At 44.7% G+C, this 26,377-nt stretch overlaps 1 protein-coding gene across 1 annotated transcript; it reads left to right on the plus strand.

Annotated features, from left to right (window-relative positions):
* Positions 1 to 14,092: 14,092 nt before the first annotated feature.
* On the plus strand, positions 14,093 to 17,871 carry LOC140429801 (prorelaxin H2-like). The gene is made up of 2 exons (XM_072517246.1): positions 14,093 to 14,382; positions 17,319 to 17,871. The coding sequence occupies exons 1-2, from the start codon at positions 14,199 to 14,201 to the stop codon at positions 17,663 to 17,665; spliced, it is 531 nt and encodes a 176-aa protein (XP_072373347.1). The 5' UTR covers positions 14,093 to 14,198; the 3' UTR covers positions 17,666 to 17,871.
* Positions 17,872 to 26,377: the final 8,506 nt, after the last annotated feature.

Here is a 26,377-nt window from a genome sequence, read left to right on the forward strand (position 1 = left end):
TTCGACTGTGTATAGTTGAAGGAATTTATATCATCTCTGCTATTCGGTTATCAGTAGCACTTTGCGAATACTGGAACTCAGCAGAAATTTGCAGTATAAACTCCTCAGGTGCCAAAAAGAATTGTTTTATTTGTAGTCGCTTGATTACAATTTGAAAGTCATTTAAAAGGCAATTCGTAGACAATTCGAAGCTTTCAGAGAATTACAGACATTATCTTTCTTTGCTTAGGCAGACAGCTCGAAAGTAACTTTTAAAAGGTCAAAGTCTGGCAATGAAACATGAAGAGAGAGAGAAAGCTAATCTTCAGCTAAACTCAAACTCAAAGTCAAAAGTGGACTAACATCACTGACACAGACTGTTAAACTGACAACCCCCAAAAGACATCTCTAAAATGGAGACTAGAATTAAAGGCAAAAACTGACTAAACTAACAGAAAGACAAAACTTAAGCTACAAAGACAATACTCACAAAGACAACAAAACCCCAACCTAACCTAACCTAACCCAACCTAACCTAACCTAACCTAACCTAACCTAACCTAACCTAAAATGGCCGGGAGAAACTTTTTAGTTATACACTTTCATATCTGTCTTAAATCGTCTAATTACACCCCAATATAATCCTAATTGGTTTGGGTTAGACTCAAACACATTTGATTTGATGGCAAGCCGTCCATCTTCAATGTGCAACATCAGCTTTTCTGACCTAGCTGTTATCTGCATTGTGAACAATGGTGCTGTGTATTCAATCCCTTGACCTTGACAATTAGCACAAGACAGTGTCATTATCTTGAAAATATGCATTTGCCAGAACAACGGACTTCAGTAAAAGTGAATTATGCTGTATAAATGGGTATTTAAAACTGGGGCTCAACATTTATGCTTAAACAGCTATCTTTTACCTATACTAGTTGTATTTGAAATACTTGGCTTCTACAGTCGGCCCTTTGATAAATCGAAAAATTGAGATATATCAGAAAAGATTAAAATACATCATTAATGCGATAGAATAGGTAAAAGCGCAAAGAATCATTGCAGTTTTAAACAATAAAATGGAATTAACATTGCAACAGGCATTTCAAAATAATTATTAAAATTATTATACAATGAAAGTTGAACATATGATCTAGTAATAAATGGTAAAATGATTATCAAAATTGATGTCAAGTCTTTGACATCTTCTGGATAATACACAAAAGCTTGTTGAAAGGGTTAATTTTCTTACAGAGACAAAAAGAGGCGTATAGCTTGGAATGATGCCATTCGCATCTTTAAACTTTTTTTTGTCACTCAAATGGACTGGGAGTAAAAGTTGGATTGCTGCCAAATTCCCGTTATCAAATTTCTTTGAACGATCTGTTCTTTTGGCTTTTAATCAAAGATTGTTGGGTTTTTTTTTAAACCAGCTTCCACATTGTTTGAAGTTTTAATTTCCAGGCTAATTCCAAACATTTATTTTAAAATATCAAATACAATAACTTATTAAATATATAACTGAACCAATCTTGTGCTGTATCTTGATTTTCTGTAGATGAATTTGTCGATTCTGTTAAAGGAAACACAGCTAACAAGATATGTTAATTTCTTTAAATTAATAAAGCAACGTTCAGAATGACAGTTTTCTTAAGTTGACAGTTCTTGGCAACTTTTTAGCGATACATTGAGGGTTCTTTAGCTGCTTTGATGGCAGCCGTTCTCTTCTGAGTAAGTTCCCTTTTTCGTTTGGAAATTTTCTGTCCCAAGTAAACATCTTTCTGGGCAATTTGTGCTTTGTGAAAGCTAGCTTTGTGACTGTTAGTACTGAGGTGGTTCAAGACCATCCGTAAATCTTTGTCATGATCATCTTTATTGATAGAGGTTATCAGAACATCATCTTCATATTGGATAATGGTGGAAGGCCGAACAGGCAGTTGCCTGAGATGATTCTGTAAAGCCATGTGGTAAACAGTTGGGCTATTATGATACTGTTGTTGATTAACTGTAAAAGCAAACCATGGTTGTAGTTGCTTAGCCAGTGTTGCTGACCAGAAGCCAAACTGAGTGTGTCTTGTTGGTACGTGTTACATGGTTGACCACGAGGTGGAGATGTATTGTAGTGAACATTGTCTACTTCATTATCATCTCTTGAATCCATCCGTTGTTTTTGATAGCATTTTGCCATCCAGTGTCCTACTCTTACCACAGGAAAGACATTGTGGTATTTTCTTACGTGATTTTAATGGAGCAAGGGTACATGTTTGTTCTAGCGCTGGTGGTGAAATTGTAGTTACTGCTGATATTCCTGCAGGTGCTGCAACAGCCGCCGCTGGAGCAGCAGGTAACATGGGCTGGATTTGAGCAATAGGCTGCATTTGAGCAGCTGCAGTGTTAAAAGTTGCCTGATTGTGCAAACCACGATCTATCTGAATGCATCGGTCAACTATGTCTCGGTATGTGCCAGCTGTGGCCCAAGCTGGTAAAACCAAATTCAAGGCAGCAGAAACTCCAGGTTTAACACCGGCTATAAAAGCCGTTTTTAATGGACTTAAAGTGCTTGCATCCCATGTGTCATTTTCCTGGTCGAGTGTCATCCCTGAATATTCCATCCAAGTACGTAAAAATCTTTCCTCAAAATCCTGAATATCTTCATTCTTTTTTTGAAAGCAAGCTGTGATCTTAGACCAATTGGTCCTCGGGGGGCGAAATTGTAATAGCCAATTCTTGATTGTTAGCCAACCAGCTTCTAAATTTTGCAAATCGTCTCCAAGGGCAACTTGTACTTCATTTCTAAGGGTTGAACTTATACGAGTACCTAGCATGATAGTCAGAATTTGTACTCCATCAAGTGGGTGGAGACTGTAAATGGCTTGTAATCTGTGAATTCCATCCCATGTGGTCATACCACCCTTTTTAGGGTGTGGAAGACCCTTGGACCATTCGTCAATTTTAGAAGGATCAATTTGTTCATGAACCCATTGGTGGTCAAATATGTTTCTAGTGATAGTTTCACCATCTTCTTCTATTTTTTTGCTTCCAACTCTAACCCGTTTGCGTTTTAAAGGGGCTAGTCGAATTGCTTTAGTATTTTGTATTGTAGGAACACTATCTTCGTCTGATTCATCCGACAGAGAAAATGATTTATTTTTAACAATTGATCTCGGCTGTGCAATTGCCGATTGTGCCACTAGGTGGGTGGCTTGGACTGCTTTCTGAGTTTGTTCAATCTTTTGTACAGAAAGCATGTTTGTCAAAGATTTACAATGTTCATTCACGCTGGTTATATTTCTTTCTAAAACACATCTTTCTTTCACTAACTTGCAATTTTCAAGTTCAATTCGCTCAGTTTTTAATTGCAATTGTCGGTATTTTGACTCCACTTCAAAGACTTGATTTTGGAATTCTGTTATTTGAAAAGATAACTGCTGGAGTTCAGAGGTTTTGTTTTGCAAATCTGTTTTAATTTCATCATGATGCTCAAGTTTGGATTTTGCAACTCGTAAATCTGTTTTAATTTCATCATAATGCTCAAGTTTGGATTTTGCAACTTGCAAACCTGTTTTAATTTCATCAGAATGCTCAAGTTTGGATTTTGCATCTTGCAGTTCTGTTTCAAGTTTGGATTTTGCATCTTGCAATTCTGTTTTAATTTCATCATAATGCTCAAGTTTGGATTTTGCAACTTGCAAATCTGTTTCAAGTTTGGATTTTGCATCTTGCAAATCTGTTTTAATTTCATCATAATGCTCAAGTTTGGATTTTGCAACTTGCAATTCTGTTTCAAGTTTGGATTTTGCAACTTGCAAATCTGTTTTAATTTCATCATAATGCTCAAGTTTGGATTTTGCAACTTGCAAATCTGTTTTAATTTCATCATAATGCTCAAGTTTGGATTTTGCATCTTGCAATTCTGTTTTAATTTCATCAGAATGCTCAAGTTTGGATTTTGCATCTTGCAAATCTGTTTCAAGTTTGGATTTTGCATCTTGCAATTCTGTTTCAAGTTTGGATTTTGCATCTTGCAATTCTGTTTTAATTTCATCAGAATGCTCAAGTTTGGATTTTGCATCTTGCAAATCTGTTTCAAGTTTGGATTTTGCATCTTGCAATTCTGTTTTAATTTCATCAGAATGCTCAAGTTTGGATTTTGCATCTTGCAAATCTGTTTCAAGTTTGGATTTTGCATCTTGCAATTCTTCAACAACTGTAATTAATTGTTTTTTAGTGGACCCATACTCATCATCGCTTCGCTCAGTAGTTAATTGCAACTGTTGGTATTTTGACTCCACTTTAAAAACTTGGATTTGAAATTGCTGGAGTTCAGAGGTTTTGTTTTGCAAATCTGTTCTAATTTCATCATAATGCTCAAGTTTGGATTTTGCAACTTGCAATTCTGTTTCAAGTTTGGATTTTGCAACTTGCAATTCTGTTTCAAGTTTGGATTTTGCAACTTGCAAATCTGTTTTAATTTCATCAGAATGCTCAAGTTTGGATTTTGCATCTTGCAAATCTGTTTCAAGTTTGGATTTTGCATCTTGCAATTCTGTTTTAATTTCATCATAATGCTCAAGTTTGGATTTTGCAACTTGCAAATCTGTTTTAATTTCATCAGAATGCTCAAGTTTGGATTTTGCAACTTGCAATTCTGTTTCAAGTTTGGATTTTGCAACTTGCAATTCTGTTTCAAGTTTGGATTTTGCAACTTGCAAATCTGTTTCAGGTTTGGATTTTGCATCTTGCAATTCTGTTTTAATTTCATCAGAATGCTCAAGTTTGGATTTTGCATCTTGCAAATCTGTTTCAAGTTTGGATTTTGCATCTTGCAATTCTTCAACAACTGTAATTAATTGTTTTTTAGTAGACCTATACTCATCATCACTTCGTTCAGTATTTAATTGCAGCTGTTGGTATTTTGACTCCATTTTAAAAACTTGATTTTGGAATTCTGACTCCACTTCAAAAACTTGATTTTGAAATTCTGCGATTTGAACATTTAACTGCTGGAGTTCAGAGGTTTTATTTTGCAAATCTGTTCTAATTTCATCATAATGCTCAAGTTTGGATTTTGCATCTTGCAAATCTTCAAGAACTGCACTTAGTTGGTCTTTAGTGGACTGAAGCTGATGATCACTTTTATTTTTAACAATGATCTCTTGCTGACTGTGTATCTGTCCCGTAATTACCAGGGACCATTTTACACGTTCTGCACCGTGTAATCGTGTGCATTTTCCCCATGCTCTCTTGATATTATTGAAGGACCACTGTCCTCTGGGGATATCATACTTTGATTCAATTTTTTTTGAGGTTTCACATAGGTTAAAATGTCTACGAGTGAAAGATCTACAATCCCCCAACATATCTTCAACAGAAACATCTGGTATTCCAGCACCCCCCTTGGATGTAGTGGGGAGTAATTTTCTGTCTGCTAAAGGCTCTGAATCTACACTTTGATTAGGATCAGCCATAACTTTTCTTGATCGCTGACTGACGTTTTATTTTAGTTACTGCAGTGACTCATCTTCCAGTCACGTCTGATAGTCTGACCGACCGACTGGCACTTGATTTATTTAACAGTCTATAAAAAATGTTCTTTTCAAGGGTCGAAGTACTGATTGATGCGGCTTTAAGACTTTTAATGGGTGAAAAAGATATTTCTTACCCCAGTCTAGCCGTGGGTTCCGGCTGTCTTCTGGGCCTCCTCCGATTATCTCCGAAGCTTCCCGAAGGTTCCCGACCTCCTCCGATTATCTTCGAAGCTTTCCGTCGTCACCTGGGCCTCCGAAGGTCGTTCAGTACTCCCCCCCCGACTGCCTGACTACGCCAAAATGAAGGAATCTTTAATTTATAAGGAATAACTTGTAATCAGAAGATTCTAGGTTCGACTCCTGGCTGGCTCGCCAAAATGAAGGAAACTATAATTTATGGGATCTTAACCTGTCGAACTACGCCAAGTTTGGGGGAAACTTAGTTGATGAATCAAGTCCTGACGCAATACGACAAGTTGTAAGATTTGTACTATTTGTAGACTGTGTTAAGTTGTTGTTCGATTCCTTGTATTATTCGACTGTGTATAGTTGAAGGAATTTATATCACCTCTGCTATTCGGTTATCAGTAGCACTTTGCGAATACTGGAACTCAGCAGAAATTTGCAGTATAAACTCCTCAGGTGCCAAAAAGAATTGTTTTATTTGTAGTCGCTTGATTACAATTTGAAAGTCATTTAAAAGGCAATTCGTAGACAATTCGAAGCTTTCAGAGAATTACAGACATTATCTTTCTTTGCTTAGGCAGACAGCTCGAAAGTAACTTTTAAAAGGTCAAAGTCTGGCAATGAAACATGAAGAGAGAGAGAAAGCTAATCTTCAGCTAAACTCAAACTCAAAGTCAAAAGTGGACTAACATCACTGACACAGACTGTTAAACTGACAACCCCCAAAAGACATCTCTAAAATGGAGACTAGAATTAAAGGCAAAAACTGACTAAACTAACAGAAAGACAAAACTTAAGCTACAAAGACAATACTCACAAAGACAACAAACCCCAACCTAACCTAACCTAACCTAACCTAACCTAACCTAACCTAAAATGGCCGGGAGAAACTTTTTAGTTATACACTTTCATATCTGTCTTAAATCGTCTAATTACACCCCAATATAATCCTAATTGGTTTGGGTTAGACTCAAACACATTTGATTTGATGGCAAGCCGTCCATCTTCAATGTGCAACATCAGCTTTTCTGACCTAGCTGTTATCTGCATTGTGAACAATGGTGCTGTGTATTCGATCCCTTGACCTTGACAATTAGCACAAGACAGTGTCATTATCTTGAAAATATGCATTTGCCAGAACAACGGACTTCAGTAAAAGTGAATTATGCTGTATAAATGGGTATTTAAAACTGGGGCTCAACATTTATGCTTAAACAGCTATCTTTTACCTATACTAGTTGTATTTGAAATACTTGGCTTCTACACCTTCTCCACGGGCTGGCACGGAAATATCGGGGTTGAGCCTCCGGGTTCACCTGGATGTTGGCCACGGTCCCTTTAATGGTACCCAAGCCAGGCTGGAAAACCTCGGGGAACTTGCTCAGAACCGCACACAGACCAGACCATCAGATCCCACTTGAAGGATATGTTGCCAATCCAACTTCAGCTGATGTAGCCAATCACAGCCCAACAGGCTCGGCCCGCTTCCTTGCATAACAATGAGAGAAAGCGAACTGATTGGTGCCCATGACCTACCGGACGGAGCAAGGGTGGACTCCACAATATTCAGTCGTTCCCCCATATAAGTAACCAAACGAGCCGGCGTCAGCCAAAGTCAAAGTATGCACACTCCATTTAACAAGATCGAAGGTGCTCTATAGAAATGGCAGCTGGTGGATCCAACTCCAATTTGAACATATGGTCATTCACCTGTATTGGAACACGAATAGGGGCTTCACGGGGCGATGCCATATAGTTCAGTTGCATCTCAGCCTCAGCCTTTTCTGGGCCATCCAGGTGCAAGACCCAGCCCTGGGGTTGATGCGTACCTCGAGCGGGGTGCATTGAGGGCTGGCTTAGGCCAGTGCCCACACGTTGAACACCAACCGGAATCGCCTTCAGCTGAATCCAGTGAAATCACACACCTTGTTAGCCAGCACTCCGAACGGAGGTCGGAGTCGCCGGGGCGTTCGGTCCAGGCCATGGGGATACCACGTGAGGGGCGATGCCCCAAAACGTTTACCTCCATTCCTCGTATCACTTGGATGCTGCATTCCGTGCTTTCCCATGACAAAAAGCTCTATAGTGACTGCTGAAAGGTCTGGGGGATTTCACCCAAAAGATTTTTTTGTGTTTTGTCAGGATACTGTTGTAAAATCTTTGTCTGTTCTGCGTTTCCTTTTCAATTCCTGTCCTGGTTGCCTTTAATCTACAATCTTCTTGCTCGTGCCTACAACACTGAGATGTTTTGCATAATCTACAGATTTTAGGCAAACCTGAAACACCCCCAGTTTAATTGACTTGCCCAGTTAGGTTCTGTGGCAGAACCTGTGATGCCAGTTTGATAGACTTGGAAAGCAGCCAATCAGTGTGGCTGGAATTCTGAACTATCTCCTGTTGTTGCTTGCGACTGGTGGAGCCATTCAGAATCTTCCGGAAGAAAGGCGGGTCACACGAAGAGCTCCATGTTGTCCTCAGTTCTGAAAAGAGTTCAGCCAGGAGGCACTCTCTTTCTGCTTTCTCTCTATCTGCCAGGTGATTTTAAAACCTCCTAGTCAGATCTGTAAAGGCACTCTTGTTTAGAAGATAGAGACAGCAATCAGATCTGTGAAAGGACCTTGTGGAATGCCAGAGTGAAAGCAGTTTTCCTCAGGTCTGTAACACGGTTATCCTCTGTCTAAAGGGCTGGGAAAGGTTCAAATTGGAGTTTTCTTTATAATACAGCCAAAGTTTATGTACAGAGATCAGGCACTGTGGCACAGTGGTTAGCGCTGCTGCCTCGCAGCTCCAGGGACACAGGTTCAATTCCAACTTTGGGTGACTGTCTGTGTGGAATTTGCTCTTTCTCCCCATGTCTGCATGGGTTAGATCATCAAGCTTGAACACATTCTTTAATTTCTGAAATAATGCACATTTTGTGATTTAAAGCAGATTGCCAAAGGAGTTACATGCTGTGTACAAGGGCTGGTTTAGCTCAGTGGGCTAGACAGCTGGTTTGTGAGGCAGAACGGGTTCAATTCCTGTACCAGCTTACCCAAACAGGTGCCAGAATATGGCGACTAGGGGCTTTTCACAGTAACTTCATACTTGTGACAATAAAAGATTATTATTATTATTTGCAAGAGGGGAAGTCATACAATGTAAGGGTCCTTGCACAGTGGTAGGTTTGGTCACAGTACCCTGTGATTTATTGCAATGGATAAGAAGATACAGTCAAGACTGGAAATTGCATGATTGCCTATTCGACAATTGGAAAATACAGTCTGGTAAAATGGTCTGTGGATTGGATCTTGCTAAAAGTGTTTATCTTTATGTTGGTACCTCAGTGACAGGCCCTAGCCAATCATTGCAACATTGTTAGCTGTCACTCTGTAAATGACCAATTTCTCTTATCTGTTTCTACACTTTCCTCATCATTTGAGCCATATTTACGGATTTGCCCAGGTGGTTTCTGGTCTGGATTTTATTGTAAAGTCTCACCACACGTGAGACTGTTAAAGATTAAGGAAAATGTTTGATGATATATTTTGTGAGATAGTCATTGCCATCATTTGTGTGACATAAATATTATCTGCCATTTTTCAGCCTAAGTTTGACTGTTACCCAGTCCTGATGAAATCTAGCATAGGCTCTATTATTAGACAAATTGGGAATGGAGCCGAGAATGGAGGTTCACTGACATAGAACATAGAGCATACAGCGCAGAAGGAGGCCATTTAGCCCATCGAGTCTGCACCAACACACTTAAGCCCTCACTTCCACCCTATCCCCATAACCCAATAACCCCTCAAACCTTTTTGGCCACTAAGGGCAATTTATCATGGCCAATCCACCTAACCTGCACATCTTTGGCCGTGGGAGGAAACCGGAGCACCCGGAGGAAACCCACGCACACACGGGGAGAACGTGCAGAATCCGCACAGACAGTGACCCAGTGGGGAATCGAACCTGGGAGCCTGGCGCTGTGAAGCCACAGTGCTATCCACTTGTGCTACTGTGCTGCCCTAATCTGCCCTGATAGAAAGTCCCATTCACAGCGGGTAAATCTTTGAGAAGCAACTGAATATATAAAGTAAAAAATGAAAATGCTGGAAAAAAATCAACAGGTCTGGCAGCATCTGTGGAGAGAGAAACAGAGTTAATGGCCGGGATTCTCCGACCAATCCCCAGGGGGAGGCGCGAATCGCGCCCCGCCGCTCAGTCGCCAGCTGCCCTATTCTCTGGCACTGTTTTTGGGCGGTGGCAGGATTCCTGCCATGCCGGTCGGGGGGCGTTGACAGCGGCCCCCCCGGCAATTCTCCGGGCCCCGATGGGCCAAGTGGCTGTCCAGTTTTGGCCAGTCCCATCGGCGTGAATTACTCATCTCATGCACCGGCGGGATCTGGCAGGTGAGTATGTGGGGGCGGTCCTGGGGGGGGACGTAGGGGGGTCTGACCCCGGGGAGGCCCCCACGGTGGCCTGGCCTGTGATCGGGGCCTACCGATCCTGCGGGTATGCTGTTTCCATGGGGACCTTCTTACCTCCACCCCGGGTCCCTGTCGGGCTCCGCCATATTGCCCGTGCGGAGAAGACAACCCCCGTGCATGCGCAGAAATACACCTGCCGGTCTGCGCATGCGCGGAAATACGCCAGCCGTTCTGTGCATGCACGAGATCATGCCGGCTGTTCTGCGCCGGCTGGAGCAGCGGGGATTGGATTGGATTGAATTGGATTGGATTTGTTTATTGTCACATGTACCGAGGTACAGTGAAAAGTATTTTTCTGCGAGCAGCTCAACAGATCATTAAGTACATGAGAAGAAAAGGGAATAAAAGAAAATACATAATAGGGCAACACAACATATACAATGTAACTACAAAAGCACTGGCATCGGATGAAGCATACAGGGCGTAGTGTTAATGAAATCAGTCCATAAGAGGGTCATTTAGGAGTCTGGTGACAGTGGGGAAGAAGCTGTTTTTGAGTCTGTTCGTGCGTGTTCTCAGACTTCTGTATCTCCTGCCCGATGGAAGAAGTTGGAAGAGTGAGTAAGCCGGGTGGGAGGGATCTTTGATTATACTGCCCGCTTTCCCCAGGCAGCGGGAGGTGTAGATGGAGTCAATGGGTGGGAGGCAGGTTCGTGTGATGGACTGGGCGGTGTTCACGACTCTCTGAAGTTTCTTGCGGTCCTGGGCCGAGCAGTTGCCATACCAGGCTGTGATGCAGCCTGATAGGATGCTTTCTATGGTGCATCTGTAAAAGTTGGTCAGAGTCAATGTGGACATGCCGAATTTCCTTAGTTTCCTGAGGAAGTATAGGCACTGTTGTGCTTTCTTGGTGGTAGCGTTGACGTGGGTGGACCAGGACAGATTTTTGGAGATGCCCACCCCTAGGAATTTGAAGCTGCTAACCATCTCCACCTCGGCCCCGTTGATGCTGACAGGGGTGTGTACAGTACTTTACTTCCTGAAGTCAATTACCAGCTCTTTAGTTTTGCTGGCATTGAGGGAGAGATTCTTGTCGCTACACCACTCCACTAGGTTCTCTATCTCCCTCCTGTATTCGGACTCATCGTTATTCGTGATCCAGCCCACTATGGTCGTATCGTCAGCAAACTTGTAGATGGAGTTGGAACCAAGTTTTGCCACGCAGTCGTGTGTGTACAGGGAGTAGAGTAGGGGGCTAAGTACGCAGCCTTGCGGGGCGCCAGTGTTGAGGACTATTGTGGAGGAGGTGTTGTTGTTCATTCTTACTGATTGTGGTCTGTTGGTCAGAAAATCGAGGATCCAGTGCAGAGTGGGGAGCCAAGTCCTAGGTTTTGGAGCTTTGATATGAGCTTGGCTGGGATTATGGTGTTGAAGGCGGAGCTGTAGTCAATAAATAGGAGTCTAATGTAGGAGTCCTTGTTTTCGAGATGCTCTAGGGATGAGTGTAGGGCCAGGGAAATGGTGTCTGATGTGGACCGGTTGCAGCGGTATGCGAATTGCAGTGGATCAAGGCGTTCTGGGAGTATGGAGATGATGCGCTTCATGATCAACCTCTCTAAGCACTTCATTACGACTGAAGTCAGGGCCACTGGTCGGTAGTCATTGAGGCAGGTTGCCTGGTTCTTCTTTGGTCCCGGTATGATGGTGGTCTTCTTGAAGCAGGTGGGGACCTCGGAGTGGAGTAGGGACAGGTTAAAGATGTTCGTGAATACCTCTGCCACCTGGTCCGCGCAGGCTCTGAGTGCACGACCAGGGATCCCGTCTGGGCCCGTCGCCTTCCGAGGGTTCACTTTCAGTAAGGCCAATCTGACTTCGGAAGCTGTGATGGTGGGTATGGGTGAATTATGGGCTGCTGGGGCACTCGCCAGCGGATTGTTGGTTACCTGCTTGAACCGAGCATAGAATGCATTGAGTTCATTGGGGAGGGGTGCGCTGCTGCCAGAGATACTGTTCGGCTTCGCTTTGTAACCCGTTATGTTGTTTAGTCCTTGCCACAACCGCCGAGAGTCTGTCTGTGACTCTAGCTTGGTTTGATATTCTCTCTTGGCATTCCGGATGGCTTTGCGGAGGTCGTACCTGGATTTCTTGTACAGGTCAGGGTCGTCTGCCTTGAACGCCTCAGATCTGTCCTTCAGTAGGGAGTCAATCTCACGATTGAGCCAGAGACAACTCTGGCGGCATCCTAGCCCCCCGAGAAATCCTCACCTTGGGGGGCCGTTGGCGCCGGTTTTCCCGCCGGCATGGGGACATAGCCCCATTTTCAGAGAATCCCGCCCAATGTTTCAGGCCTGTATGACTTCTTCAGTGTTAAAGAAAGGGAGAAATTTGATGGATTTTATATTTTGAGAGGGGGTGGAGCAGGTGGAACAAATTAGGAGAGGCAGAAACAGAAGAGATTTGACAAAAATGTCATGGGCACAAGACAAAGGGAACGTTAAAGACTAAAGGAGATGCTGATGGTAACACAAAAGGTAAGGACGCAGAATGTGCTATTAGCAGAGTAACGGTAAGTTGGTGCTGCTGCAGAGAGAGGTTGAGTGTGTACATATGTCAGCACTGAGAGTGGATCTCTGGATGCGGCACGGTGGCACAGTGGTTAGCACTGCTGCATCACGGCACCAGGGACTCGGGTTTGATTCTGACCCGGGTGTGGAGTTTGCATGTTCTCCCCATGTCTGCGTGGGTTTCCTCTGGGTGCTCTGTCCAAAGATGTGCAGGTTAGGTGGTTTGGTCATGCAAAATTGCCTCTTAGGGTGAGGTTTCAGGAATAAGGCGGGGGATTGGGCTTAGGTAGAGTGGTCTTACAAAGGGTCGGCGCAGACTCGGCAGGCCGAATGGCCTCCTTTGCACTGTGAGGATTCTATGATTCTATTCTATGATGCAGCGAACACAACAGTCTGAGGAGCGTTGAATGTCCCTGAAATATCTGAAATCCCGGGCGGATTCAAAACATGAGGGATGGAACTTCAGTTGGAATCCACGTGGGGTAAGTCAGAGATGGAGACAGTTACTGAGGAAGGGAATGTGGCTATGAAAGCGAGTTTTGCTGATCACCTTATCAAATGCCAAGAGGGAAATAGAAGGCAATGTTGAACATGTTGAAAGAGACAAACAAAAATCCTGTCGGAGAGAAGAGGAGGATTCCTGGGCATTCTCTCTCACCTGATGCTGTCAGAATTGTTGCTATTTTCCAGCATTTTCTGTTCTGATTTTAGATTTCCAGCATCCGCAGTATTTTGCTTTTATTTTTGTGTTAATTCCCTGCCATTCTCTTCCAGGACCAGATAACATTAACACGCAACAAGTTAAAACACATTCACCAACACACACGTCGTTATAAAGGCAACTTGCAGAACAACAAATAAATGTTGAAACCTCAACATGGAAAATAAAGTGTGTGACATTTAATGATAACAGATTCATAAAGAGGGAAAACAGTCAGGATTAAAGGTTAGTCCAAGAGCTAAAATAAAAGCTGATGAATTCGCAATGTGGAAATTGAGGAAAAATCTAAGCAACAAGGAAATCAGTCAGGATTAAAGGTTAGTCCAAGAGCTAAAATAAAAGCTGAGGAATCTGCAATGTGGAAATTGAGGAAAAATCTAAGTGGTGAAAAATATTTAACAAGTGAGATAAAACTATCAAAGAAGTTGGAATAAAACTATGAACAAAAATGCCAAATGAAAACCAGAAAATTGACAAAGTGTATGGAAGACGAGAGGAGATAAATATATTACTGATTAATACACGTATACATTCCACAAATTGTAAATCTGATAATGATTCGGAGGGTGGATGTCTAATCTGAAACGGTGTAAGAATCTCGAGGTCACCGCAGAGGGGAGGGACAAGAGTTTTTTTAAAAACAAAATCAGCGGTGAGTCAGAGAAAAGGAGCAAAAACAGCTATAAAAGGGAGAAGGATTGGACAGGCAAAAGACAGGGACAGGAGAGTGTCAGAACAATATAGACATCTCACCAACCAGGGAGTAAACACCTATTGCGAGGTTTACTGAGAAGCCCAGGTTGAACACCCGTCAGCTGAAATGAAGTGCCTGGTGTGTGTTCTGGTGCTCAACCTGTTCCTCGTCTCCTTCCCCAGTTCTGCCTTATCCCAGTCTTCAAGTGATGGGGAGACGGTGGTCAAGCTGTGCGGCCGGGATTTCATCCGAGCCATGATCGACGCCTGTGGGGGCTCTCGCTGGCAGAGGCTTCTGGACAACCAGAACGGTGAGTATCTCCCTCCCGTTGCGGTGACCCATGTTTCAAAGCTATTCATTGAGACTCTCATTGAGTTAATAACTGTGATACTAATTAGGCTATTGTAACTAGAATAATCATCTTATTCAACCAATCTTGAAAGTGGCCGTGAGTATGAAAATTGTAAATTGAGAAACTGTTTTAGCCAACTTTCCTTGCCCCTCGATCAGACCTTGTCGGTGAAATGTATTTTATTCGAACCATATTAACATATAACATGTGTAAAGAGCTTGAGTGCGGACAAAGGTGAGTAAAAATATTGGAAACACAGAGGGGCTCAGGTAACTTCTGAGAGTCAAGTTAACGTGAGACTAGTTGTCAACACAGTCACTGTCAAGAGGAGACAGCTGCCTTTCCAAAAACGGTTCATTTCCAGGACTGTTATTTCAGATTATCTAACATTGGTTCTGGTGTTCTGTGTGGTGAGAGTTGGTCCAGTCCTGTTAATTAGCAGTAACTGTTCATTCGGAGACGCAGCATCTGCCTTAGTGCAAGGTTTCCTTGTTCATCATGTAGGACCGTTTCTGGTGAAATCATTCACTACGGTGGCACAGTGGTTAGCACCAGGGACCTGGGTTCAGTTTTAGCCGCGGGTGACTGTGTGGAGTTTGCATGTTCTCCCAGTGTCTGCGTGGGTGTCCTCCGGGCGTTCCGGTTTGCTCCCGCAGTCCAAAGATGTGCAGGTTAGGTGGACCTAAATTGCCCCTCAGTGCTCAAAGGGTTAGGTGGCATTACTGGGTTATGGGTATAAGGTGGGGGTGTGGACCTAGTTGGGGTGCCCTTTTAGGAGGTCGGTGCAGACTCAATGGGCCGAATGACCTCCTTCTGCACTATAGGGATTCTAGGAATTCTGGCTTTTTGTGCATCACATTTTACAAGTTCCAACCTGTGAGCAGTACCTCACACTGCTGGCTTTGAGATATTAATGCCAGCAGATACAATTCTGACAACGATGTTGACTCGTTCCCAATACAGCAAAGGCCCAAATCTCAGTTTGAGAAGGCATAGAATACACTGTTGGGGCCTGGTCAAACTCTGCTTGACGGAGTTACACCACATCTGGTGTGCAACACAAACCTTCCTGGGATGGTCTCATAGCACAAAGGGAATGAAGCCATTTTGCCCATCGTGTTTGCGTTGGCCCTCTGAAAGTGTCCACCTCCACTCTCATTTATAAATCTCCGTAATACATCAATCGCCTCATCCCTGTTTCTTTTGATATACCGAAGAGTTGGATTGGTCACCCATCTCCTAAGTTATGTTTCCAGATTCAAGACACTGTGTATCATTGTAGATTCGCAGAATGGTTACAGCACAGGAGAAAGCCAATTCACAATGTTATAATGCCACAGTTTAAGACAGACCTGTAATTTGAAATATGAATCAGGAAGGAAGGCCAACAGCATAAACATTTTAATTTAAAATGTTGACTCAGTTTAACTGTGCCAACAATTCCCTTTTGAGGCAGTGGGAGGGGGAGGGGGAAAGGCCAGGAGAACAGCTCAACAATTAGGTTACTGGTAGAACAGAGATTGTACACATGCAGAAGGAGGGAAAGAGAATATCATCCGACTGATTACAATCCAGCCCCTCAGCTCTGATAGTACAATCCTTGCTGCATAGTGAGTAGAAAGTAGTAAATTTAACATTGATGATTATCAATATTCTGCTTCCATCAAGCAGCATCGGGATGATGTCAGTTTATCTGTTTTTTTTCTTTATCTTTTTTCTCAGTCAAGACCTAAAAATAATAGACATGAATGGTTTGAAATATTTGAAGGACTTGGCTGAGAAAAGGGAAAAAAACCGAATTGGTGAAAGTGATGAAGCAATGTTCTGGTCTAGATTCCAATGCTGAAGGGAACAACTTGAATGTCAGGAGCAGTGCTTGACTCTCCGTCAACAGATAGTGATTAGAAATAGTTTGAATGTGCCTAATGCACTCACAAAAGAGCAGAATTGTCATCTGTCCAGCAGGGGTTAGAAACTTTCAAATCAATGCTGCAAACATGAAATTCCCATTGGCAGGGGTGGGAATAGCCAGGGTATGAGGGGGAGCAAAGAGAGAGCTCCCTTGTAAGATTTAGAAAATATTTATCTGCCAACAGACTGCAATGTTTACCTAAGCACATTAGAATGGATAGTCTCTCTCATGAAGTCACTCCTCTTAAGAATTACTGATCCACTGACTGGGTTTTAGTCAATTTTCTGTCACAACAAGCAGTTTAACTGCTAGACAAAACATTGATTATCCACTTGGGGATGGTTGTCAATTATTTCTCTGACTATATAGCAATGTATATTTAACCAACTATGTTCGAACACTCAAAATATAATGGACCCCAATTTTAAACAGGAATCTTTTGAGAGTCAAAGGGCTAGACCAGTTTTTAAATGTTATTAATTTTTTACAGGATGTGAGCTTTGCTGGCTTGGCCAGCATTTATTGGCCATCCCTAACTGCCCTTGAGAAGGTGGTGAGCTGTCATCTTGAACCGCTGCAGTACATACGGTATAGGTACACCCATTGTGCTGTTAGGGAGGAGTTCCAGGATTTGTCCCAGCGACAGTGAAGGAACGGCGATATATTTCCAAGTCAGTGTGGTGAGCGACTTGGAGGCGAACTTCCAGGTGGTGGTGTTCCCATGTATCTGCTGCCCTTGTCCTTCTAGATGGTAGTGGTCGTGGGTTTGGAAGATGCTGCTTAAGAAGCCTCGATGAGTTCCTGTAGTGCATCTTGTAGATGGTACACACTGTTGCAACTGTGCATCAGTAGTGGAGGGAGTGCAGCCCCAGAGAGAGAGGAGCAGGAGATGGCCACCCATAATCGGTACAGAATTAACTATATAACATCAATTTCATTAATCTAGTACATTGTCACAATTGGAGTTTTATTTCCGTTTCAGATCCCTTCCAGACCTCCGCTGATAAAATCTACGCCAAGGAGATGGACAGCATGAGGAATTTTCAGAGGATGTTTGGCAATGACAGGAACCAGGAAGTGGAGCCACCTTTTGCAGGGCAAGTGGTCGACGAGTACAACAACCAGTATGATCAGATCCCGGAGGATTTCAGTGAGTACCTCCGCCAGATTGATGGAGGCAGCAATAAGGACCGTGAATTTGAATCGTCACAGATGCTGCATCTACCCTGGGCCAGGAGCTTCAGGAAGAAAAGGGAAACATCACTATCAATGTCAAAAAAATGCTGCACTTATGGCTGCACCAGAAATGATATCAGAATTATCTGCTGAAAACTGTACACCTCTATTTATAGATTATTCTATACACTTGGTCTCTGTTTCAGTGAGATTTTAAACCATGTAGTCTATTAAAAATCTCATAAATGTGGAATAAGGCAATTGTAACTTACGTTTAATTTCTAGTATAGTCTATGTGACAGGCTTGTGTTAGTCATTCTGAACCTCTTAAAACAAATTAAAAAATATGCAGCTGTAAAGGTTTTGACTCTGAATTTCTTAATTAGGGCTACTTCTTCAAATGGTTTATTTCATTGATTCAAAATATTGCAACATATTTCCCAATGAACGCTGCAACATTAACACTAACACACATGCACAAACTCTTGATGAAATTCAAAAACTATTCAGTCTAGACAAAGTTATGGTGTATTTATGAAGGAAGATTAAATATTTAACAAATGTGAAACCATATTAAACTGAATAGTAAAATATGATTTTGTAATATCTTTCTCCTGATTGGCAAGGTCACATACCGTCAAATTTAACATTGCAGTTTTCCATCTCTGATTCAGGTGTTCCTTTTTACAATAACATCTTGGATTTATATAGCACCTTTAATACATTTAAAGGCATCATTGAACAACATGTTAAATGGGTTTGACTTTTATTTAGCCAGAGAGGTGCTCCAGTGGGAGAGGAACTATTCAAAACATAAACTAAAACTAGATGATGTTAGTAATTTCTAACGCATTCAATAATCCTGAACCTAGTAAAGGCACTGCAATTATCAGATATGCTTTTTCCAAAGCAAGATCAAATTATATAGGCTGGAAACAGGTCTGATCACAAAAATCCAGTCCACAGGTAAAAATCAAAGTTTATTTGGATCATGGTTGATACAAAGCAACCTTGCGATTGGTTAATTAAACGTATCATTCATATGGGCAGCACAGAAGCACAGCGGTTAGCACTGTTGCTTCACAGCCCCAGGGACCCTGGTTCGATTCCCAACTTGGGTCATTGTCTGTGCGGAGTCTACACGTTCTCCCCGTGTCTGCGTGGGTTTCCTCCATGTGCTCTGGTTTCCTCCCACAAGTCTTGAAAGACGTGCTTGTTAGGTGAATTGAACATTCTGAATTCTCCCTCAGTGTACCTGAATAGGCGCCGGAGTGTGGTGACTAGGGGATTTTCACAGTAACTTCATTGCAATGTTAATGTAAGCCTACTTGTGACACTAATAAAGATCATCAGTATTCAGCAGTACACAAGTAAATACAAAGAAAGACCTGAAAAATTGGGGCTGTGTTCAAATCAACTGAGTAAGTGGCTTGATATACGTGTTTAAGATTATAAAGAAATATACCACAACAGATAAAACTGCCCCTCTGTTTAGATTGAGAGATCTGGAACATTAAAGCCTAGAAACAGGAGTAAATAGAGCGTTAGCACAGGGTATGGGAGAATTTTTGTTTCGTAGAGGGCCAAAGGCTGAGAATGAACAATCCCCAGCTCTACTTCACCCCCATCTTTCCCAACCCCTGCACTGTCTCTAATCTGTCACATTGTAAATTTCCTCCAACGAAGTATTGGGAAGATAAAAGCCATTTTGTCTTTGGTCACTGCCACCAACTCTGAGCTAAAGACAGCATATTTCCAGGCTGAACAACACCATTGGAGCCCTGAAATGAGCTTCCGAACACATAGGATTTCCATCACCAAAACTGCCTAGTTCCATTCTCATAACACCCCCCTCCACCCCGGTCTCAGCTATTTGCTGCTGAAACCTTTATCCATGTCATTGCTACCTCCGGCCTGACAACCTCCATGTTCGCCTGCCTGGTCACTTCTTACATCCTATATAAACTTCAGCTCATCCATGTTCCCCTAATTTGAAGTCATTTCCATCTACCCAACACCCTTGTCCTTCCACCCTACATTGACTTCAGGTGGATCAAGACCTCCATTTTAAAATCCACGTCACAGTTTTCGAATCCCTTCATGTACTCATTGATCTCTATCTCTGTAACCTCCTTCAGCCTGACAATCCTATGAGAGTAAGCTGAAATCTCCATTAAGTTAGACAAGTCTTTGGTTTGGTATTCTCGCTGTACCATACCAATAGCACAAAAATTTCTGTTAGCAGAATAATTATTTTCCATTAACAACAGAACAAATTTTAATACATTCCCCAAAGGTGCCACAATATCGCAAGTGCTTCACAGTTGACAGTCAGTCCTAAGTCGAATTAGGAGGGAAAATGGTGTAAATAACTGACGGCATGTTTGCTGAAGCAGAATTAAGGGATGCTCTGAAGCTGGGGGGAGAATTTCAGACTCTGGACTCAGAATGGCAGAATGGAGAGTGTGAATATGATAGAATTAAGACCAATACGTAGGTCTTCATTTTGATGGCAACATGAAGACACTTAAACATGGGTTTCATAGTATCATTTAGGAGTGAGAGCAATGATCTGACTCCAGAATTCATCAAAGCAAGCAACATGAGACCACATTCAACAACTTGCACTTCAGTCCAAAAAGACAGCCATATTCTAGAAGTGTTCACTTAAAACTTAAATATGATAACCCAAAAATTGTCTTTGATTGATAATGAAGAAAAAAGCTGTAAATTGCAGAAAGATATCAATGGACAAGTTCAGTTGAGCAGGAAAGTGACAAATGGAATTCAATCCAGACTAATATGAAGTGTTGCTCCTCCTTGGGGGTAAAGATGTCCATGTTGATCACCCGGAGTGTTTAGTAAGATTCCGATCGATGGGTTTGTAGATGCTAGCAAAGGCTGATCTGCACCTGGAAGGTTCTGCTGCAAGCGAAATCTGGAAGCCAGTGGTTAAACTACTAGGAGAGATTAAATAAACTAGGTCCCCTACAGGACGCCCTCTCTAATCTCTTCCACGCCGCTCCCTCCTCCTCTCCCATCCACTTACTCACCATTGAAATATTAGCGGCCCAATAATACTCACTTAGGCTCGGTAGTGCCAGCCCCCCCCCATCCCTGCTACGCTGTAAGAATCCCTTCCTCACTCTCGGGGTCTTCCCGGCCCACACAAAACCCATGATGCTCTTTTCAATCCTTTTAAAAAAAGCCTTCGTGATCACCACCGGGAGGCACTGAAACACAAAGAGGAATCTCGGGAGGACCACCATCTTAACCGCCTGCACCCTCCCTGCCAGTGACAGGGATACCATATCCCATCTCTTGAAATCCTCCTCCATTTGTTCCACCAACCGCGTTAAATTTAACCTATGCAATGTGCCCCAATTCTTAGCTATCTGGATCCCCAGGTAACGAAAGTCCCTTGTTACCTTCCTCAACGGTAGGTCCTCTATTTCTCTACTCTGCTCCCCTGGATGCACCACAAACAACTCACTTTTCCCCATGTTCAATTTATACCCTGAAAAATCCCCAAACTCCCCAAGTATCCGCATTATTTCTGGCATCCCCTCCGCCGGGTCTGCCACATATAGTAACAAATCGTCCGCATACAAAGATACCCGGTGTTCTTCTCCTCCTCTACGTACTCCCCTCCACTTCTTGGAACCCCTCAACGCTATCGCCAGGGGCTCAATCGCCAGTGCAAACAATAATGGGGACAGAGGGCATCCCTGCCTTGTCCCTCTATGGAGCCGAAAATATGCAGATCCCCGTCCATTCGTGACCACGCTCGCCATCGGGGCCCTATACAACAGCTGCACCCATCTAATATACCCCTCTCCAAAACCAAATCTCCTCAACACCTCCCACAAATAATCCCACTCCACTCTATCAAATGCTTTCTCAGCATCCATCGCCACTACTATCTCCGTTTCCCCCTCTGGTGGGGGCATCACCATTACCCCTAACAGCCTCCGTATATTCGTGTTCAGCTGTCTCCCCTTCACAAACCCAGTTTGGTCCTCGTGGACCACCCCCGGGACACATTCCTCTATTCTCATTGCCATTACCTTGGCCAGGATCTTGGCATCTACATTTAGGAGGGAAATAGGTCTATAGGACCCGCATTGTAGCGGGTCCTTTTCCTTCTTTAAGAGAAGCGATATCGTTGCTTCAGACATAGTCGGGGGCAGTTGTCCCCTTTCCTTTGCCTCATTAAAGGTCCTCGTCAATACCGGGGCGAGCAAGTCCACATATTTTCTATAGAATTCGACTGGGAATCCATCCGGTCCCGGGGCCTTTCCCGCCTGCATGCTCCTAATTCCTTTCACCACTTCTCCTACCTCGACCTGTGCTCCCAGTCCCACCCTTTCCTGCTCTTTCACCTTGGGAAATTCCAGCTGATCCAAAAAGCCCATCATTCTCTCCCTCCCATCCGGGGGTTGAGCTTCATATAATTTTTTATAAAATGTCTTGAACACTCCATTCACTCTCTCCGCTCCCCGCTCCATCTCTCCTTCCTCATGCCTCACTCCCCCTATTTCCCTCACTGCTCCCCTTTTCCTCAATTGGTGTGCCAGCAACCTGCTCGCCTTCTCCCCATATTCGTACTGTACACCCTGTGCCTTCCTCCATTGTGCCTCTGCAGTGCCCGTAGTCAGCAAGTCAAATTCTACATGTAGCCTTTGCCTTTCCCTGTACAGTCCCTCCTCCGGTGCTTCCGCATATTGCCTGTCCACCCTCAAAAGTTCTTGCAGCAACCGCTCCCGTTCCTTACTCTCCTGCTTCCCTTTATGTGCCCTTATTGATATCAGCTCCCCTCTAACCACCGCCTTCAGACCCTCCCAGATCACTCCCACCTGGACCTCCCCATTATCATTGAGTTCCAAGTACTTTTCAATGCACCCCCTCACCCTTAGACACACCCCCTCATCTGCCATTAGTCCCATGTCCATTCTCCAGGGTGGGCGCCCTCCTGTTTCCTCCCCTATCTCCAAGTCTACCCAGTGTGGAGCGTGATCCGAAATGGCTATAGCCGTATACTCCGTTCCCCTCACCTTCGGGATCAACGCCCTTCCCAGCACAAAAAAGTCTATTCGCGAGTAGACTTTATGGACATAGGAGAAAAACGAGAACTCCTTACTCCTAGGTCTGCTAAATCTCCACGGGTCTACACCTCCCATCTGCTCCATAAAATCTTTAAGTACCTTGGCTGCTGCCGGCCTCCTTCCAGTCCTGGACTTCGACCTATCCAGCCCTGGTTCCAACACCGTATTAAAATCTCCCCCCAATATCAGCTTTCCCATCTCTAGGTCCGGAATGCGTCCTAGCATCCGCCTCATAAAATTGGCATCATCCCAGTTCGGGCATATACGTTTACCAAAACCACCGTCTCCCCCTGTAGTTTGCCACTCACCATCACGTATCTGCCCCGTTATCCGCCACTATAGTCTTTGCCTCGAACATTACCCGCTTTCCCACTAATATAGCCACCCCCCTGTTTTTCGCATCTAGCCCCGAATGGAACACCTGCCCCACCCATCCTTTGCGTAGCCTAACCTGGTCTATCAGTTTCAGGTGCGTTTCCTGTAACATAACCACATCTGCCTTAAGTTTCTTAAGGTGTGCGAGTACCCGTGCCCTCTTTATCGGCCCGTTCAGCCCTCTCACGTTCCACGTGATCAGCCGGGTTGGGGGGCTTCCTACCCTCCCCCCTTGTCGATTAGCCATCCCCTTTTTCCAGCTCCTCACCCGGTTCCCACGCAGCTGTATCTCCCCCAGGCGGTGCCCCCCCCGCCCATCCCCTCCCATACCAGCTCCCCCCTCTCCCCAACAGCAGCAACCCAGTAATTCCCCCCCCCCCCGCTAGAACCCCCGCGAGCGTAATTACTCCCCCCATGTTGCTCCCAGAAGTCAGCAAACTCTGGCCGACCTCGGCTTCCCCCCGTGACCTCGGCTCGCACCATGCGACGCCCCCTCCTTCCTGCTTCTCTATTCCCGCCATGATTATCATAGCGCGGGAACCAAGCCTGCGCTTCTCCCTTGGCCCCGCCCCCAATGGCCAACGCCCCATCTCCTCCACCTCCCCTCCTCCCCCCATCACCACCTGTGGAAGAGAGAAAAGTTACCACATCGCAGGATTAGTGCATAAAACTCCTCTTTCCCCCCTTTTTAACCCCCCTCTTTGCCCCCCACATTCGTCCCACCACTTTGTTCAAACGTTCTTTTTAATAACCCGCTCATTCCAGTTTTTCTTCCACAATAAAAGTCCACGCTTCATCCGCCGTCTCAAAGTAGTGGTGCCTCCCTCGATATGTGACCCACAGTCTTGCCGGTTGCAGCATTCCAAATTTTATCCTCTTTTTATGAAGCACCGCCTTGGCCCGATTAAAGCTCGTCCTCCTTCTCGCCACCTCCGCACTCCAGTCTTGATAAATGCGGATCACCGCGTTCTCCCACTTACTGCTCCGGGTTTTCTTTGCCCATCTGAGGGCCATTTCTCTATCCTTAAAACGGAGGAATCTCACCACTATGGCTCTGGGAATTTCTCCTGCTCTCGGTCCTCGCGCCATCACTCGGTATGCTCCCTCCACCTCCAACGGACCCGCCGGGGCCTCCGCTCCCATTAACGAGTGCAGCATCGTGCTCACATATGCCCCGACGTCCGCTCCCTCCGCACCTTCAGGAAGACCAAGAATCCTCAGGTTGTTCCTCCTTGCGTTGTTCTCCAGTGCCTCCAACCTTTCCACACATCGTTTCTGATGTGCCTCATGCATCGCCGTCTTCACCACCAGGCCCTGTATGTCGTCCTCATTCTCGGCTGCCTTTGCCTTCACGACCCGAAGCTCCCGCTCCTGGGTCTTTTGTTCCTCCTTTAGCCCTTCGATCGCCTGTAGTATCGGGGCCAACAGCTCTTTCTTCATTTCCTTTTTAAGCTCTTCCACACAGCATTTCAAGAACTCTTGTTGTTCAGGGCCCCATGTTAAACTGCCACCTTCCGACGCCATCTTGGTTTTTGCTTGCCTTCCTTGCCGCTGTTCTAAAGGATCCACTGCAATCCGGCCACTTTCTCCTCCTTTTTCCATCCGTATCCAGGGGGGATTCCCTTCTGGTTTACCGCATAGTGGTTTTAGCCATCAAAATTGCCGTTGGGGCTCCTATCAAGAGCCCAAAAGTCCGTTTCACCGGGAGCTGCCGAAACGTGCGACTCAGCTGGTCATCGCCGCACCCGGAAGTCCTTCAGTTCTAGTCTATTAAAGCCTTCAGTTGCGCTACAACCTTGTTTTAGTAGTTATTGATCGTGCATCAGCCTCGTGTATCATTCGAAGACCTGCCAGCCCTGCATGGCGTCGTAGGCTCCAGCTAAGCAGGGGGACAGTGCAACATGTTTGGCAGATCATGGCGCACTTGGCACCGTGGGGAAATGTTGGGTAGGACACCTGCTCCCAGTGGCCCTCAAGGTGACGGTCGCCGTGAACCTCTATGCAACCTCTATGCTTCTAGGAGCCAAGTGGAGACCTATCCGGGATCTCACAGAGCTTGATGTAGAGTTGCATCCGTGCCATGTAGAGGTGGCCCTAAATGCCCAGTCGGCACAATACATCCACTTCAATGTGGACCGATCCTACCAAGATGTCTGGGCAGCGGGGTTTGATGGGAAGTACCGGGTCCAGAAAGTGATAGATGGGATTCATGTCCCCTACAAGCACCTGCAGATGACAGACTGCTCTACACCAACCAAAAGGAGTTTCACTGGATGAACATGCCGCTGATATGTGACCATCAGCTGCATGTCAAGCATACCTGCGCCCGATACCCAGGCAGTGTTCACGACACCTTTATCCTGGCACTCCTGAGGATTCCTGACATGTTCGAGACGCACCCCCCCCCCCCCCCCCCCCCCCCCGCCCCTGGCTGCGTGGTTGGCTTCGGAGTGACAGGGGTTATCCACTGCGGTCGTGGCTGATGACGTGCATCCAGAGGCCACAGACTGACGCGGAGACCTGCTACTGATGCCTGTGTCTATGTATTTACATTGGGTATTTATGTTTGCTCTTTGTATTTTTCTCATCCATGGAATGATCTGTCTGAACTGTACGCAGAACAATACTTATCACTACCTCGATACACGCGACAATAAGCAAATCCATTCCAATACAATGCCGTCCGTGCATCAACCAGGGGCGTGATTGAGTGGTCCTTCAGCATCCTGAAGATGCTGTTCAGGTGCCTGGACCGCTCTGGAGAGGCCCTCCAATTTGGCACTGAGAAGGTCGCCCCGATCGTGGTGGCCTGCTGTGTCCTCCACAACATCGCGCAGCAAAGGGGCGATGTGCTGGAGAAGGAGGATGAAGGCCAGGCCTCGTCTGATGAGGAAGAAGAGGGTGAGGATGAGCAGGACATAGAGCCCAGGCAGGCACGGAAGTCACACGGGACACTCTGATCGCCTCCAGATTCATCAACTGCCCTGGCGCCAATGGTATTTCCCTCCTGTAACTGTTCTGTTTCTTTCCTACTCTCTAAGTCTATTTATCATCTATGTTTTTCTATTTGTGTGTCACACAAGGGGCAATTTTTAAAGGAGGTGATGGGGGTCTTGTCTGCCAACTGGACAGCTCCATGTCATTTCATTTCAGGAGAGCCCACCAACTTAAGTGCCAATCAGGCATTTAAATGGCCAGCGGTGGTCCCAAGACCACTGCCAAGTATGCGCTGCTCTCAGTTGGAGGGTGGCAGCTGTGCTAGCTCAGAAGCGGCAGTGGGAGCAGTGACCACAGTGGCCAATGCAAAGCCAGGATCACCAAGGGACCCAGCCACCTTATGAGTGATGGTGGAATTTGAGGAGTGGGGAGCTCTCATGGTCAAGGG

This window comes from Scyliorhinus torazame, chromosome 9 (genome assembly GCF_047496885.1).
Source record: "Scyliorhinus torazame isolate Kashiwa2021f chromosome 9, sScyTor2.1, whole genome shotgun sequence".
In the NCBI taxonomy this organism is placed as follows: domain Eukaryota; kingdom Metazoa; phylum Chordata; class Chondrichthyes; order Carcharhiniformes; family Scyliorhinidae; genus Scyliorhinus; species Scyliorhinus torazame.